The sequence below is a fragment of the Megalobrama amblycephala genome, linkage group LG16 (genome assembly GCF_018812025.1).
Source record: "Megalobrama amblycephala isolate DHTTF-2021 linkage group LG16, ASM1881202v1, whole genome shotgun sequence".
Classification (NCBI taxonomy): domain Eukaryota; kingdom Metazoa; phylum Chordata; class Actinopteri; order Cypriniformes; family Xenocyprididae; genus Megalobrama; species Megalobrama amblycephala.
The window spans coordinates 8,749,514-8,767,520 of record NC_063059.1 but is presented as its reverse complement, the minus strand read 5'-3'; the positions used below and the strand labels follow the sequence as shown (position 1 = coordinate 8,767,520).

General features: G+C 37.2%; 2 protein-coding genes and 1 long non-coding RNA gene across 5 annotated transcripts in view; 2 read left to right on the top strand and 1 right to left on the bottom strand.

Annotated features, from left to right (window-relative positions):
• Positions 1-4,878, top strand: part of LOC125248155 — an 11,074-nt gene extending 6,196 nt beyond the window's left edge. Inside the window, exon 2 of the long non-coding RNA XR_007180258.1 lies at positions 4,535-4,878. This is a non-coding gene — a long non-coding RNA (uncharacterized LOC125248155). The remainder of the gene's footprint in view (positions 1-4,534) is intronic.
• Positions 1-8,574, bottom strand: part of lta (lymphotoxin alpha (TNF superfamily, member 1)) — a 23,494-nt gene extending 14,920 nt beyond the window's left edge. The window contains exons 1-2 of one of the 2 annotated variants that reach the window (XM_048159834.1): positions 8,440-8,543; positions 8,244-8,346 (exon numbers count right to left, since the gene is read on the bottom strand). The gene's annotated coding sequence lies outside the window, so the exon portion shown is untranslated. Of the gene's footprint in view, positions 1-8,243; positions 8,347-8,439 lie in introns of both variants that reach the window. The other variant, XM_048159835.1, reaches the window with a different exon arrangement.
• bag6 (BCL2 associated athanogene 6) overlaps positions 8,528-18,007 on the top strand; it is a 25,193-nt gene continuing 15,713 nt past the window's right edge. For both annotated transcript variants that reach the window (XM_048159832.1, XM_048159831.1), the window contains exons 1-8: positions 8,528-8,719; positions 9,214-9,302; positions 9,482-9,599; positions 9,817-10,061; positions 10,968-11,039; positions 14,436-14,558; positions 14,686-14,867; positions 17,377-17,506. In XM_048159832.1, the coding sequence (XP_048015789.1) occupies positions 8,677-8,719; positions 9,214-9,302; positions 9,482-9,599; positions 9,817-10,061; positions 10,968-11,039; positions 14,436-14,558; positions 14,686-14,867; positions 17,377-17,506 (1,002 nt within the window). In that variant the 5' untranslated portion in view covers positions 8,528-8,676. The remainder of the gene's footprint in view (positions 8,720-9,213; positions 9,303-9,481; positions 9,600-9,816; positions 10,062-10,967; positions 11,040-14,435; positions 14,559-14,685; positions 14,868-17,376; positions 17,507-18,007) is intronic.

The following is an 18,007-nucleotide window of genomic DNA, read 5'->3' as shown; positions in this document are numbered from 1 at the left end:
AAATATCCATATTTAACCAGTTATGAAGTCAAATATCAAGCTTCCGCCAGACCACCTTCCGTATACAAGTTACGAAGAAAGTGTAAACTGGCATCACATCAGTTACACTTTTTCCATAAGTTTAATAGCAAAGGCGCATGATGTAACGCAAGCTTTGTGAACTGCAAGAGGTTTACACTTTCTGCGTACGCTGAATACAGAAGGCAGTCTGGCGGAAACTCAATATTCGACTTCGTAACTTGTTAAATATGGATATTTTTTTTACACAAATGCATTGCTTCGCTTCAGAAGGACTTTATTAACCCCTTGGAGCTGTGTGGAGCACATATTTATGATGGACAGATGTGGATTGAAGCACTTTGTTTAGCTCATAGTCATTGAACCCTATCACTGCCATTATAAAGCTCGGATGCGTCAGGATATTTATTAATATTTCTCTGTTTGTCTTAGTCAGACACAAGAAAGTCATATACACTTAGGATGGCTTGAGGGTTAGTAAAGGTTGGGCTAATTTTCATTTCAAAGTGAACTAATCCTTTAATTTCGACAGCTGTAATAGTACAAATGTAGTAAAAGTATTCGAGAGGATTCCACATGTAATACTTATTTCATATGCAAAGATGTTAGCCAATCGCAGCAGTGTGCGTTTACATTGAAGACTCACAGCAGACACGCCCCTTAAAACAGAGCATTCAAATCAGAGGGCTAAAAGCCAATTATTTCTAAATTATGACAATTTTTTATGTAAAAAATCATATTAAGATTATAAGTGCACCTCAAGAAACATTATAAAATTTAAAAAAAAAATCCAGTTCATGACTCCTTTACTAAGGTGCTGAAAAGAAACCCCTAAAGTGACTGATTTGTTGCTTTCCACACACCTGTAGGTGGCAATTACTGCTCACAATTATTTACAACGCAGTTAGACATTAGTCATGTTACTTAGCAACAAAATACAAAAGAATGAGTAAAATAATTTACTTTATTTGAAATAAAATATTTTTGACACTTTACAGTATTAAATGCACTTGATGTTTATAATTAACATTTCTCTTTCTAAGTCTGCCATCTTAGATTTCTAACAGGTCATGGAAAACCTATAAATATCAAGGAATTTTACAATGTCCCATGCTTGGAAAAGGCATTCCTGTGACAGGTGTTCTAATAAAATCGCAAAGGCCACGGAAAAATTATAGATTTACATTTTCGGTGTTCTAAAATATTTTATTGGCTAGATCTTGCTCTTGGTTAGAGCTTGTCTACAGTAAAATTCACCTGCAATCATGTCTGATTTGTGAGTAAATCGTTGTTTTGACTCCCTTCTTTTTAATAAATCATTCAAATCAAATAAAATTTGGTCTGATTTATTCATAAGCAATTCAGTATTGAAATGATTTCTAAAAATATCTTACACAGTAACCAGAAATAGCAGGAAAGGTCATGGAAATGAGTCAAAATGTGTGGGTTCAATTGAAATGAAACCTGGAATAATTTGCATACTGCTCACTAAACTTTCATCGTATAGATATTCAGACTCAAAAGCACCTATGTTTGTTTGTTTGTGGACTAACTCATTTACATTTTTAGGGTATATGTTTAATGGAATAAACAGCCCCTAAAGTCACAATTTCCCACTATTTTTCCAGCATCCATCTTCCTCTCAAGTTGACTTCTTTAAATAGTTGGTTTCTGGTGAGGCTATTTTCAACATGTAGTGTATTTCTGTGGAAAATATTAATAAATAATGAAATAATTAATTATATTAAATTATATTATATATTAAAGCAGTCTACCTCATAAGTTCAGTCATTGTGCAACAAGCAGAAGCCTTACTTGTGAATTCTTTAGTCACATTGTAGTACGATTGCCACCAATGGTCTTTACGATCAGCTTAGCTCATGATGCTTTTGAGAAACACAGCCATGGACAGTGGAGATTTTTGCAGCTGCTGGTGACCCGTGGGAGTGAGAAATTGCTTCATAACTGTCAACTCACTGTATTTTTTGTACAAAAAAAAGAAAGCTGCAATGTTTCCACTAATAGTACCTCTGCATCTTAAAACCGCAGGGGGGTTTTGTCAGTCGATATTAGTCAGTGAATTGGATTTTTTTTCTTTAATCAGTTAGCATGTAAACACAATCTGTTCGTAACTTTTTGCAGCAGTGTCATTTCAATTTGCAGTTGATGGGTGGGTGATATAGCGGTTGACCCATAACCCACTTACACTATATTGCTAAAAGTATTGGGACACGCCTCCAAATCATTGAATCCAGGTGTTCTAATCACTTCCATGGGCACAGGTGTATAAAATCAAACACCTAGGCATGCAGACTGCTTCTACAAACATTTGTGAAAGAATGGGTCGCTCTCAGGAGCTCAGTGAATTCAAGCGTGGTACTGTGATAGGTTGCCACCTGTGCAATAAGTCCATTCGTGAAATTTCCTCACTACTAAATATTCCATAGTCAACTGTTAGTGGTATCACAACAAAGTGGAAGCAATTGGGAACAACAGCAACTCAGCCACGAAGTGGTAAGCCATGTAAAATCACAGAGCGGGGTCAGCGCATGCTGAGGCGCACAGTGCGCAAAAGTCACCAACTTTCAGCAATAGCTGTCAATAGCTACAGACCTCCAAACTTTGTGTGGCCTTCAGATTATCTCAAGAGAGAGAGAGCTTCATGGAATGTTTTTCCATGGCCGAGCAGCTGCATCCAAGCCTTACATAACCAAGTGCAATGCAAAGTGGTGTAAAGCACGCCGCCACTGGACTCTAGAGCAGACGTGTTCTCTGGAGGGACGAATCACGCTTCTCTGTCTGGCAATCCGATGGACGAGTCTGGGTTTGGCAGTTGCCAGGAGAACGGTACTTGCCTGACTGCATTGTGCCAAGTGTAAAGTTTGGTGGAGGGGGGATTATGGTGTGGGGTTGTTTTTCAGGGGTTGGGCTTGGCCCCTTAGTTCCAGTGAAAGGAACTCTTAATGCTTCAGCATACCAAGACATTTTGGACAATTTCATGCTCCCAACTTTGTGGGAACAGTTTGGGGATGGCCCCTTCCTATTCCACATGACTGCGCACCAGTGCACAAAGCAAGGTCCATAAAGACATAGATGAGCGAGTTTGGTGTGAAGGAACTTGACTGACCTGTCCTCAACCCGATAGAACACCTTTGGGATGAATTAGAGCGGAGACTGTGAGCCAGGCCTTCTCGTTCAACATCACTGCCTGACCTCACAAATGCACTTCAAAAATGCAAAAGCCTTCCCAGAAGAGATGAGGCTGTTATAGCTGCAAAGGGTGGGCCAACTCCATATTAAACCCTGCGGATTAAGAATGGGATGCCATTAAAGTTCATGTGCACGTAAAGGCAGGCATCCCAAAACGTTTGGCAATATAGTGTATGTGTCAAAATGCCTGTCTTCGAGAGCATCCTTGCAAACACAGTTGGTTAAGTCTTTAGTAAATGTAAACAGTTGAGAAAGAAATTGTATATGTATCACTACATTAGATCAGTGCATTCAGTCTTAAAGTGACAGTAGATTAATTATAAACCTGCTGTCTGTTAATCAAAGAACAAAAGTGAGAAAATCATTGATCTTGTCTGAATCACTTTTGTCACCTTAATAAGAATAAATTGAAGGGAGATAATCAAAATTCCCTTGCCTCTTCATTATATATATATCCTTTTTGAATGATTGACATCAGTGTCTTTGTTCATTTTGGAGACACTCTCACCATGTGTCCAGCCATAGATACATGTTTTTCTAACACCCTGGACAGCTAGGTCACAAAGGTCACCCTAGTAGCTGGACTACGTGACTCTTTCTCATTTCACTGTGTTATCCTGTCTCTATGTAATTCTTTAAAGAATAAAACAACTAATATTTTACGTAATTGACCCTTCGCTGGGAGTTTGATTGACAAGCGATCTAACCAGTCAGAACACAGAATCCGCCATTTTGTCCGACAAAGCAGTCTGGAGTTAGAAGATTAACCTCGGTGGAGTTAAACTTGAAAAATTGTGTATATTGACGTCTTTTCGTGTTTTAAACAACATTCATTCTCATGTTCATTCATGTTTGTTTGATGTTAAATGGACTAGTAGGAAGAGATGATCGGTTTACGAGCCTCTTGAGCTGAGGTGCTACAGCAATCTGTCACGACACATTAAAGAGCAACAAAACGGTTTTTATTGTTTGAATTTCTTAAAAAAAACTACACAGTTTGAAAGCTGGGACTTTGTTTAATATCATAAGTAATCTGCTCTGTCTTTTCTGTCGACGTATTGTCAGTGTCCTCTTTGCGATGTATTTTTCACTCTGTGTGGCGTGACAGCGCCACGGCTTGTCAGACAAAGCAACAGTAACTAAGGGGGGCGGAGTCTTTGCGAAGGGTCAATTCTCCACAGAACTAGAACATGTTATCTTATGTTTTGAGAAACATTCCTGTTTACAGTTGGAGCCTGGGCTGACCTCAACCTTGAAGAAGCTGTGAAGCTATGTATCTGTGTATGTGTGCTAATATTCTGTGCAGGTCCTGACAATTGGCAGTTCGGCTGGAGACGCCACCTCATGACCCCAAAGGGACACCCAGTCCCTAAATCCAGGGTCCCCTCGTCAGCATCCTGATGCATGGAGATACGCTTCTTACTTATCTGTCCATGTGTGGAAGATTTCTAATCTTGTCTATCTTCTCTTAGCCAATCAGAATTCTTTAACCTTAAGTAATGACGTAGTTAGTTGGACTCTGTTATGCTATAACTGTTATGGAAATGTGAATGTACGCAGAGTGGCCTATGAACTCCTTGTGAGATCTGAAGCTGGCTTCTGCTGATGAAACTGCAAACTATTCTTCAGTAAAATTGATTGCATCTCTGACTCCTGGTCTTTCATTCAACATATCTGGCCAAGGGTCCTAAAACTGTTAATCCCCAACAAAATGTATATTTAATTCACAGAGTGAAGACTATGCAATGTTTTTGAACATTTAATTAGTCTTCTTTATAGTGCTTTTTCCAGCTAGGTCCGTTTCATTAGTGTCTTTGTTCTATTGTAGTTTTTTCCCTATTGCTTGTAATTAGTTAATTTGTTCATATTTTATTCCTGACTGTTTACTTGTCTTCAGTAAGCTTGACAGTTTTTTTTTTTCTTTTACTTATATTAGAATTGACAAGAATTATATTTCAATTGTATCAAAAATGTTGATATCATAAAAACCTTATTTAAAGGTGCCCTAGATTATGTTTTTAAAAGATGTAATATAAGTCTAAGGTGTCCCCTGAATGTGTCTGTGAAGTTTCAGCTCAAAATACCCCATAGATTTTTTTTATTAATTTTTTTAACTGCCTATTTTGGGGCATCATTATAAACGCGCCGATTTTATGCTGCGGCCCCTTTAAATCCCGTGCTCTCCGCCCACGGAGCTCGCGCTTGCCTTATACAGTGCCTTAACAAAGTTCACACAGCTAATATAACCCTCAAAATGGATCTTTACAAAGTGTTCGTCATGCATGCGGCGGATTATGTGAGTATTGTATACTGTTATATTGTTTACTTCTGATTCTGAATGAGTTTGATAGTGCTCCGTGGCTAACGGCTAATGCTACACTGTTGGAGAGATTTATGAAGAATGAAGTTGTGTTTATGCATTATACAGACTGCAAGTGTTTAAAAATGAAAATAGCGACGGCTCTTGTCTCCGTGAATACAGTAATAACCGATGGTAACTTTAACCACATTTAACAGTACATTAGCAACATGCTAACGAAACATTTAGAAAGACAGTTTACAAATATCACTAAAAATATCATGTTATCATGGATCATGTCAGTTATTATTGCTCCATCTGCCATTTTTCGCTATTGTTCTTGCTTACCTAGTCTGATGATTTGGTTGTGCACATCCAGACGTTAATACTGGCTGCCCTTGTCTAATGCCTTTTATAATGTTGGAAACGTGGGCTGGCATATGCAAATATTGGGGCGTACACCCCGACTGTTACGTAACAGTCGGTGTTATGTTGAGATTCGCCTGTTCTTCGGAGCTCTTTTAAACAAATGAGATTTATATAAGAAGGAGGAAACAATGGAATTTGAGACTCACTGTATGTCATTTCCATGTACTGAACTCTTGTTATTCAACTATGCCAAGATAAATTCAATTTTTCATTCGAGGGCACCTTTAAAGGAGTAGTTCACTTTCAAATGAAAATTATCCCAAGCTTTACTCACCCTCAAGCCATCCTTGACTTTCTTTTTCTGATGAACACAATCAGAGATATATTAATAAATATCCTGATGCATCCAAGTTTTATAATGGCAGTGAACAGGGGTCACGATTATGAGCTGAAGTGCCTCTATCCACATCCATCCATCATAAACATACTCCACGCGGCTCCAGGGGGTTAATAAAGGCCTTCTGAAGGGAAGCGTTTGTGTAAAAAAAAAATTCCATATTTAACAAGTTATGAAGTAAAATATCTAGCTTCAGCCAGACTGCCTTCCATATTCAACTTAGGAAGAAAGTGTAACCGACATCACGTCAGTTAAGCTTTTTTCTGTAAGTTGAATAGGGAAGGTGTAGGACGTAGCATAAGCTTTTTGAACTGCTAGAGTTTTATACTTTCTTCCTAAGTTGAATACAGAAGGCTGTCTGGCAGAAGCTAGATATTTTACTTCATAACTTGTTAAATATGGATTTTTTTTTTTTTTTTTTTTTTTTTCCACAAACGCATTCGCTTCCCTTCAGAAGTTCTTTATTAACCCCCTGGAGCCGAGTATGTTTATGATGGATGAATGTGGATGGAAGCACTTTCTTCAGCTCATACTTGTTGATCTCGCTCACTGCCATTATAAACCTCGGATGCTTCAGGATATTTATTTATCTTTTGCCGAAAGAAAAAATGTTTATCAGAAAGAAGAAAGTCATATACACCTAGGATGGCTTGAGGGTGAGTAAAGCTTGGGGTAATTTTCACTTGAAAGTGAACTAATCCTTTAAAGCAAAAAAGCAGTATACTGCGATATATATCGTTATCGTGAAATAATATCCCCCACCCCTACACTAGATTTGCATTTCTTGCAATGCAGTAAACTTGAGCTGAAACAGTGCAGGCAGACATATGATCAGATTTTATCCTAATTCCATGAATTTCATCCTGTTACATATGAAGAAATTGATGATTTATAAAGGCAGAAACTGACATGAAAAGGTTTTGCAGAAATGTTGCTCATCAAGCTGTGCAGGTGTCATGATCAAAAACTATTACGGGAATTACAGTAAAATGTAAAACATCCAGCTGAATTTCACAGTTTTTTCCCCGCAGAGAGCTATGCATATTTTTATTCTAAATACAATTCAAGCAATCAGATGCTGCAATGTTTTCTTGTGCTTTGAGAGATTGAGACCGATGAGATCACATGTAAATTAAAGTGTAAGGGTGTAGAAATTATAATTACATATTCTCCTGAAATACCAGAGGCATGCTATAGTCTCTGGAATAAGAATACAGCAACACATTTTGCCAGTAACAGCTTTAACAGAACTGTGCATGATCAGGTTTTATCTGCAAACCATAGCCTACATTGATATATATCATGCTTGAATGGGTCTTCTCATCAGTTAACGCCTCTGCACTGTTCCACAGGGGCACTTCCCCTTCGCTCGCTCCCAATTTGGCTCACCTTATTTATTTTTTTCCATTTTCCGTTGCCCCCTCACTGTACTTATTAATATGCTGCATCACTGTTTTTCTCTGTGCATTGCATAATCAGTCAGTGTTGTTTATCAGAGCTACAGAAATGCAGCTAACAAGTATTTAGTGGAAGTTAACCTTGCTCTAACTTGCTCAGTGTTGACGTTATAGTACTGAATACTCACCAAATGACCACACATTTTCTAATCATTGTAATCTAGATTTAAGAAAACTGATGACTGTGTTAAAAGCAAAACCAAATTGCTTATGACTGTTTCTTTCCGACCAGAAAATAAATACATAACATAAATGGAAATTGTGGTCTTTAACTGTTCCACAGAGAGACCACTGCTGAAGGGGAAATGCAAATCATTAAATGGCACACATTTTACTGCATCTATATGCACAATAGTCTATGGGTGTTAATTAAAATCTAAAAAGATTATTTATGCACAACCAAATTTGCAAACTGAACTAATAAGAAATGTGAAATAGATTAAGAGTTTTGTGTTTTAATGTCTAAATCTCATGACGGCATTCAAGTTCTTACCTCAGTGAATTCGTTAGATGTGCATTAGAAGTAATGTTCTCTCTTTCTCTCTCTCTATGCCAAAATAGGCCTACACAAGTGCATGGAAGCCTTATTTATGCATCTGTTTGTGTAAACAGTGACCGTGTAAAAACAACATTTTAATTTTCAACTAAACTTCATCATTATTACTACTAAAAATTAAACGAACTAATACCTCATATGCCAATATGATCATTCATCATTTTTAATCTTGCAGTCCTTTAGAGAAGAAGTTGATGTGGACGCTGTGACGTCATCGTATACTTCCTCGAGCTTGTCGCGCGACACCGGCTAGCATGATAGCGCGAGGCAGTTAGCTTCGCTACATCAATAATGTTTTAACTAGTCGGTTTTATACCAGCAAGCACAAAATACAACCACACTGTTAGTAAACCCATAAACCTTAACGTATATGCAAAACAACGAATTTCAACCAGGAATAACCGCGTCTCGAGGTAGGATAAACATTGGCGAGCTAGCATGTTCTCGAGCGCACTTTAATTTGTCTGATTATTACTTATTGTTGTTTTGTTTATCACTGACAGCCAGTCGAAATGGGTGAATAAGCTATGTATTTTTAATAAATGGACATATGCTATGTTAAAACACGCTGGCTAAACACTTGTTTGATGGTTATTTAGCAGCAAATGACTCTTAGCATGTTGTTTGTAGCAGGTGTTTTGGACTTTGGAGATAATCTTTTCAGTTTTACTTTAGCTAATTGATCTTTACGGTCTTACAAACATGTTTCTAGAATATGCTTCTAGTTAAAGCAAGACATTTCTGGAAAGCTGCTGTGTGCTTGACAGTATCAGTTGTGGCCTGTGTGAAACAACACGGTTTTCCTTGTCACAGTGATACCGTGTAGCTCAATTTTATGTATTCAGTGAAAGCAGGTATTTTCTTTAAACTTTCTTCATGGTTATTATTGTTTTCTTGCATAATACAGACAGAATGGAAGAACAAGCAAGCAGTACCATAGAAGTGACTGTGAAAACCCTGGACTCCCAGAGCAGGAGTTACACAGTTCAGGCACAGGTGAGCTGGAGTTTTTATTTTATTTTATTATGCACATTGTCACGTGCCCTTTAAGCTGATGACCTAATGTTATCCATTCCACCACAATTCAAGGTGAATAACGAGTTATGTGACCGCAGACTGAAACCGTCCATTGCCAATTGTGTTTTGAAATGACAGCTTCTTGTTTCACTTTGTAGATGACCGTGAAAGAGTTCAAGGAGCACATATCGCCTTCCGTTGGAATTCCTGTTGACAAACAAAGACTCATTTATCAGGGCAGAGTACTTCAAGATGAGAAAACCCTAACAGAGTACAGTGAGTTGATTTGCATAAAACCAGCAAATCAAATCAAATACATAGAAACTCCATTTTTGCTGTTGTTACTTCTTGAATATAATTCCATAGAAAGCAATTCTTTTGAATTACATAGCAAAACTGCATGGTTTTTTTCATCCAACTCAGCATGTGCTTTTGAATAATATCCCCTTTGCAGACTTGTGACTTTTTCTGTACTGTTTCCATCTCTGTCTAGACGTGGATGGAAAAGTCATTCACCTTGTAGAGCGGGCCCCACCGCAGACCACCCAACAGGGCTCCGGCTCAGGTGGTGTACCAGGGTCCTCTGGGGTGTCACAGGGAGGAAGTCAGAACCCAAATTCAACCAGTAGCTCCCAAGGGACCCCTCTTGGGCCTACACATGACCGCAACGCCAACAGCTACGTCATGCTGGGTACATTTAATGTTCCGGTTAACATTATGGACCCTCAGCAGATTCAGGTAGTTTTTTTATGCTCAGGTGGCTTAAAGGATTAGTCCACTTTTAAATAAACTCATCCTGATAATTTACTCACCCCCATGTCATCCAAGATGTTCATGTCTTTCTTTCGTCAGTTGAAAAGAAATTAAGGTTTTTGATGAAAACATTACAGGATTATTCTCCTCATAGTGGACTTCAGTGGCCTCCAAACGGCTGAAGGTCAAAATTACAGTTTCAGTGCAGCTTCAAAGGGCTTTAAACGATACCAGACGAGGAATAAGGGTCTTATCTAGCGAAACGATCAGTCATTTTCTAAAAAAATACAACTGTATATGCTTTATAAACTCAAAACATCGCCTTGAACATACTTCAGGTTTCCGCATTCTTCAAAAAGCTTACGCTGTATGTCTTACGCCTTCCCTATTCTACTTACGGAACGAACGCGGCGCCAGTTTAGTTTTTTTCCGTAAGTAGAATAGGGAAGGCGTAGGACATACTGCATAAGCGTTTTGAAGAATGCGGAAACCAGAAGTATGTTCAAGGTGATATTTTGTGTTTATAAAGCATATACAGTTGTATTTTTTTTTTTTTTTAATAACCAATGGTTTCTCTAGATAAGACTCTTATTCCTCGTCTGGTATCATTTAAAGCCCTTTGAAGCTGCACTGAAACTGTAATTTTGACCTTCATTCGTCTGGAGGCCATTGAAGTCCACTATAAGGAGAATAATCCTGGAATGTTTTCATCAAAAACCTTAATTTATTTTCGACTGTCGAAAGAAAGACATGAACATCTTGGATGACATGGGGGTGAGTAAATTATCAGGAAAAGTTTATTTAAAAGTCGACTAATCCTTTAATATGACTGGATTGCTTGATTTATTTATTTTTTTTGTCCTTTTTGATTAATGTATTCTCTTTCCTCAGATGTCCATTCAGCAGATGATGACAGGCCTGGGAGAAAATGCAAGGAATCCACGAGTCAGTACCAGCACCGGGGTGAGTACCATTGTGAACTAAAGATTAAAAATAAATAAAAACTTTTATTCAGCAAGGATACATTAGATTGACCAAAGGTGAGAGTAAAACACGTTACAAAAGATTTCTGTCAAATTTTCACAAAAATATTAAGCAACAACTATTTTCAACATTGATAATAAGAAATGTTTCTTGAGCAACAAACCTATTATGCTTTTTCATTGTTCATTTCAACATATTAATACATTTTAAAGTTGTATCTCTTAACATTAGTTAATGTACTATGAACTAACATGAATGATCAAGGTATAATGTGACACTGAAGACTGGAGTAATGATGCTGAAATGGCTGCTTAGCCTCAGCCATCATAGAAATAAATTACATTTTAAAGTGCCTGCATTATACTATTTTAAAGGTTCCTAATTTGGTTTTGGAGGGCTCCTACAATAGGTTTAAATTCATCCAAGGTCAAAAAACACTCATAATTTACATTGCTTATCACCTTGTTTCTCAAAGGTCCTGTTTATACCTTGTATTAAGAAGAATTTTCATTAATCCGATCACAAGTACATAAAGGTGTAAACAGGGTCCAAAAGGTTTTGAGCTTGTCCACTTTTGACTATTTTCAGAGGTAGTCGAAAACTCATTCAACTGGATTGCTTTCATTGTATAGACGTTTATGTGGTTAAATGCATTCAAACTACCACAGAAGACTGCCTACTTAGCATAAGATCCAAGTTTGGTTTGAAGATAATCAAATAAAAAAAATACCAAGCACAATATTCTCTCACCATTCCTGATTGCTAACACGTACTCAACGCATTCGGTGTGGTTTTTTTGATGATAGACAAATGACTGCCAACTCAATCAAGGAGATTATCGTGGTAGAGAAATGTTGGGTCTTAGATTGGCCAAGTCAGTCTCCAGATTTAAATACTGTTAAATCCCATTTCACCTGCTGAAGAGGTCACTAAAGGCAGAAACTCTCCAAAACAAGCAACTGTTGAAAATGGCTGCATTAAAGGCCTGGAAAAGCATTTCAAAGTATGAAAGGAAGAGTCTGGTGACTCTCTCCTGTGATTGCTTGCAAGGGATTTACTATTAAATAATAGCTTACATTTGCTTTAAGTTAAACCATCCCAATACTTATGCAATACTAATATGTATACAGTGCTCAGTGTAAATGAGTACACCCCCTTTGAAAAGTAACATTTTAAACAATATATCAATGAACACAAAAACAATTTCCAAAATGTTGACAAGACTAAGTTTTTATATAACATCTGTTTAACTAATAACATGAAAGTAAAGAATAATAAAGAATAATATAACTTAGATTTACACATTTTTCAGTTTTACTTAAAATTAGGGTGATGCAATAATGAGTACACCCCACTGAAAGTCTCTGGAGCAAAGCTAAATTTTAGACTACAAATGTCTAATTATGATGAATAAAGGGTGTTAAAACCCCTTCCCATTTCATGCTGTCAGCAATGGCACCACATGGAAGAGAAAAGTCACGAGAAAGAAAATAATTTCTTTACACCAGAAAGGTGAAGGCTACAAGAAGATCAGCAAAGCTTTACTTATCAGTCAGAATACTGTAGAAAAAGTGGTACAAAAATTTAAAAAGATGGAACTGCAACATCTCATAGAGACGTCCAGGTCGTCCATGGAAGTTAACACCTCGACAGGAGCGTCTTCTGATGAGAAGGGTTGAAGAAAATCGGCATGCAAGTTCACTGCAGTTATCTAAAGAAGTAGAAAGCCAAACTGGGGTGACTATTTCCCGTGACACAATACGGCATACACTGCAGAGGAATGGTATGCATGGGTGCCGTCCACGAAAGAAGCCTCTCCTAAAACCCAGGCACAAAAAAGCCCACCTAGAGTTTTCCAGGGCCCATGCTGACAAAGATGAAGACTACTGGGACTCTATAATCTGGAGTGATGAGACCAAGATAAATGTTTTTGGAACTGATGGCTTCAAAACTGTATGGCGTCGCAAAGGTGAGGAATACAAAGAAAAATGCATGGTGCCTACAGTGAATCATGGTGGTGTCAGTGTCCTTATGTGGGGCTGCATGAGTGCTGCTGGTGTCGAGGAGCTGCATTTCATTGATGGCATCATGAATTCACAGATGTACTGCTCTATACTGAGAGAGAAGATGCTACCATCACTCCGTGCCTTTGGTCGTCGTGCACTTTTTCCAACATGACAATGATCCTAAACACACATCTAAGGCCACTGTTGGATTTGTGAAGAAGATCAGGGTGAAAGTGATTCAGTGGCTCCTGATCTGAACCCAATCGAACACCTATGGGGAACTCTGAAGAAACAAGTTGAGCATCACTCTCCATCCAGCATCCATTCTCTAAAAGAGGTAATTCTTGAAGAATGGAAAAAGATTGATGTTGCAAAATGTCGCCAACTTGTTCATTCCATGCCTAGAAGACTTGGTGCTGTCATTAAAAATCATGGAGGACATACAAAGTACTAGATGTAGTAGTTTTTGTTGTGGGGTGTACTCATTTTTGCATCACTCTAATTTGAGAGAAACTAAAAAAAAAAAAAGTGTAATCTAAGGGTGTTTTCACACCTAGTTCGTTTAACCCTATCAGCAGTTGGTTCAGCATGTATATGTGAACAAACCAAGTGATCTCAGACCCCCCTAAAAGGACCCAAAAGCGAACCGTACTCAGACCACCTCTTTTTTCTTTTCTTTCGTTTGTGGGTCCATTTGTGGTTCGATTGCTTCATGAAATGTAAAAGCATCGAGGTTTTATATTTTCAGTATAGTATAAAATATCGCATTCCTTTGTTACACCTAATATAAACTACTAATGATCACTAGCATCATGTAATCTTGGTTAATATTAATATTTACTTACCCATTACGTTTAGGCCTATATTTTATAAAGTAAGTTCCATAGGTTTTTTGTATGCATAGAAAAAGTTGTTTTAGCAATATTTTGGTTCAACTTCCATGCTAATCAGTAAATTTACAGCAGACATGAAGACTGTATAGTACCAAATGAGGTTGATTGAGCCAATTGTGTGATGTGATAAACTTCTGATCAGTTATCCAATGCTTTTTTTCTGTATTTTTTTGGGGGGGAACCCCTGCCTCTTTGATCACGGAAGTGAAAGTGCCCTTTGCGGCCGTATCGCGGTGCCCTCGCTTTCCCATTCCTCCCCCGAACGCGATTTCTACCGACGGAGACCCACAACGACATCTCTCCCACATATACATACATATATCATTCGATTTACATTTATCTTTGAAAATAAACAGAAAACAAGAAAAAATGTCTCAAAGACAAATGTAACAATTTGAACCAGATTTTCTTAAGCAAAAAGGTATGTATTATATATTTCTATACATGTGTATCTTTATACTCTTTCTTTCTTCCAGACCAATGGCTCTGTGAATGTTCAGATAGATTTGGACCAGTCATTGCAAAGTGAGCCCAGACTGCGGCTGCTATTGGCTGAGAACTTGCTGAGAGACACCAATGCTGTGATCCAAAGACTGGAGGTAAACGATTTCGTTGACAATTATCTTGCTTAGCTAATTGCATACCCAGGTATCAGGAGGAATAAATGTGCATGCACCTTTCTTATTGATTCTTTGATTATTCCTTCATCTCTGTCTTTATTAACAGGGGCAGCCCACAGATGCTTCATCTTCCCAGGACGACTCTGCACCTCCACCCACCTCCTCCACTTCCACTCCATCTCCTTCTGCACAGCCCATGGATACTTCTCCTCCTCCGTCCAGTACCCCACCATCCTCCTCCTCCTCCACCCAGACTGAGGGTGCTCCAGCCCCTCCAGCAGGCCTCAGGTAGGACCAGTTTAGGCATAATCATACTTTAATTATTTTGCTTAATATAAGAAATCTTTATTGATAAATGGGGTTTCCCTCCATTTTATCAGGCATATACAGTGTAGTTTAAACTGCTTTAATGGTGTTTTTTGATCTTGATCACTGCTGTTGTATGTCAAAGAGCTATATGTGTTTGTTAATGGCACGAGTTTGGAATGGTATAAGCACAATTTGCATTCTTGGATGAAGCAATGGACTATTCATTTTTGTGTTTTGCATTTTTTGTTCTTCTTGAACCAGGGCATTAATTATTGTGAAGTTATGAGTCAAAATGTACATCAAGAAATTCAAATAAGACTAACCATCTTGCATATATCCATCATGATGTGTCTGTCATTGTTTTAGTCATCAGTTATTCACACTCGATGTTATTTTAACAGATCGGGGCATTTTAGGGGTATGTTTTTAATAGATCTGAGAATGTCCACTTGGATGTTTGACTATTAGTTTACTCTAAGTCTGGTAAAGGTTTGAAGGTGCTCAAACTTCCTTCTACCCTGTCCCTGTCATGGCTTCATGTGGGAAGAAATCTGGTGATTTCTAAAGTTTGTTTTTGGAAGAATTATGACTTGGTAATTATGATGCATGTGACACAAATGAACTTGTTTCACCCCTATTTTAAAAAAGAAAACCCCAAATGAAAATTGAATGTACGATTCTATTTTTATTTTTTTTTATTTTTCCTCAAACTATGGCTGTTTACTAAAAACGTCCCCATTTAAATTACTAGTGAATTGCCACATGAAAGATTGATTTTTGTGTCTTACTAAAGAATGACTAACAAATTGGAAAAATGAAATGTGAGTTTCTGTCTTCCAGTTTCATAAACACCTTTTTGTCTCATTTTACCTTTTGGTTTGGCCCAAAAATGAAATTTGTAGGAAACGTACAGACACTTTAAAATCAACCGCCTACAACATGAGAAAAAACAGAGGAAGTTCTTTAAACTGGGAGACAAAGTTTCAGTAGTGAACGAGTAGGCATCACTTAAGTCTACCTTGACATTATTGACATTTGACATCAGGTTAAGAAATGTGGGTTTGTCTCTTTGATTAACCTCACTGCTTTAGAAAAACAACATTTTGCTGAGCTGTAAATAGTTATATATATTATATATATAAATTATATTTAGTTTAGGGATTTTAAAAATGTTTTTGAAAGAAGTCTCATTAATCATGTATTTGATCAGTAAAATGGTAATATTATGAAATATTATTACAATTTAAAATTACTGTTTTCTATTTTAATATATTTTATATGTAATATATTTATTCCTGTGAATGCAAAGCTGAATTTCAGCATCATTACTCCAGTCTTCAGTGTCACATGACCCTTCAGAAATCATTCTAATATGATGATTTGGTGCGCAAGAAGTGTTTCTTATTGTCAATGTTGTAAACAGTTATATATAAAGTTGAAAAGAGCAGAATTTATTTGAAATATTAATTTGCTGAATAAAAGTATTCATTTGTTTAAAACAGTTTTTTACTGACCCCAAACTTGATTGATAGTATATACTAAGTAAGCTAGCAAACTTCCGTGCTGGTGGAATGACCTGCCTAACTTAGTCCGACCAGTTTTGATGTGCTATACTAACTGGAACACAGCACTTACATATTGATGCCCTTTTGTTTAATTGCTTCTATTGTTCTCATTTATCAGTCACTTTTGGATAAAAGCGTCTGCTAAATGATTAAATGTAAACGTAAAATGCAGCTTACCGTTAAATAACTTATGTAATATCCTTAAATAAGTTTTCCCATTTAGGCTGCAAAAGTACCTTTTATTTTACTGTTGATTTTTATCAAATATTTTTTTATTTATTACCTGGTTCCCTAATAATATGTCATGGTTTTCTCCCTAGGTAAAATATTAACAATGGTTTTATTGTTGAGTTGAGACATTGACTCTAAGGCACGTGTTCAGTGTTGTTTTATCAAAAAACTGTACAGTTCATATAATATAATACATACAATAGCGCTCCACATAGATGATGAGTCATTTTCTCGGTTTCATGCGCAGTTAATCAGCGAAGACGATTAAAACCGACAGTGGGAGTTTAGCTATGGTAATATGCCTTTGCTAAGCCACTGAAAAGCGAAGCTCCCACTATTTCTGTTACTTCTGTATCCTACTCACCAGTTTTAAAAGTCAAACAAACCACCATTCTTACCTCTAGTGGCTTTTTGAGTGTCAAACAAAAGGTTATGTTAAGTGTAAGCCGTCTTGTTTAGTTGACTAAGCAGAGACTGTTTTGTTTGATTTATTCACTGTATACTTAATAATACTCTACTGCACTTGCACTTGCACAGTGATATAAACCAAGCAGCAGCTTGTCTGAGACTGTGCGTTTTTATTTTCAGTATCACAAGCTTAATAAAACCATTAGTGATGCCCTGACAATCAATGTTTTAAAGCAAATTGCATTTAGAAATATTGATTTATGATGATGCTGTCTTCCCATCAGCCACCCAAGCCCGGCCGAGATGGTGGAGATGTTAACAGAGCTGAGGAGAGTGGAGGAGAGACTCCAGCCCTTCATTCAGAGAGCTCACCTCATTCTAGAGGCGGCCACAACTGCAGACTACAACAACAATGTAAGAAGCTCACTCCTCATAAATGTTGTCCTCTCTGCAGACCTTAGCCAGACTCCATATTTACTTGAATGTGAAAGCAAAAGAATTTGGAAATCAAGATCAGTTATTCAGCCAACAGAACATTAAAAAATCTTTTCACATTTTCAGTGGACAAAAATATCAAAAACTTGTGAGTTGTGAAATTTAGACTAGAGATGAAGTAATGCAGTCAAACCAAAAATTATTCAGACATTTTTTACATTTTTTATATATTTTTACTAGTGGATGCAGGACACTATAGTTCATTAATGTAAGTGAGGATAGCAAAATAAAGTAAACTGTGACATATTATACCCAAAAAGTCTTCATACAGTGAACGTCCAGTAAAATTGATAAAAAACTTGGGACAAAAATTATTCACTTTGACCTGACCATGTTTTGCTTAAGTGTTTTCTGACATAATTAAGATTATTTTTTTCTGACACAGTTTAACTCTGAGATCTTGTCATATTTTATTACAAA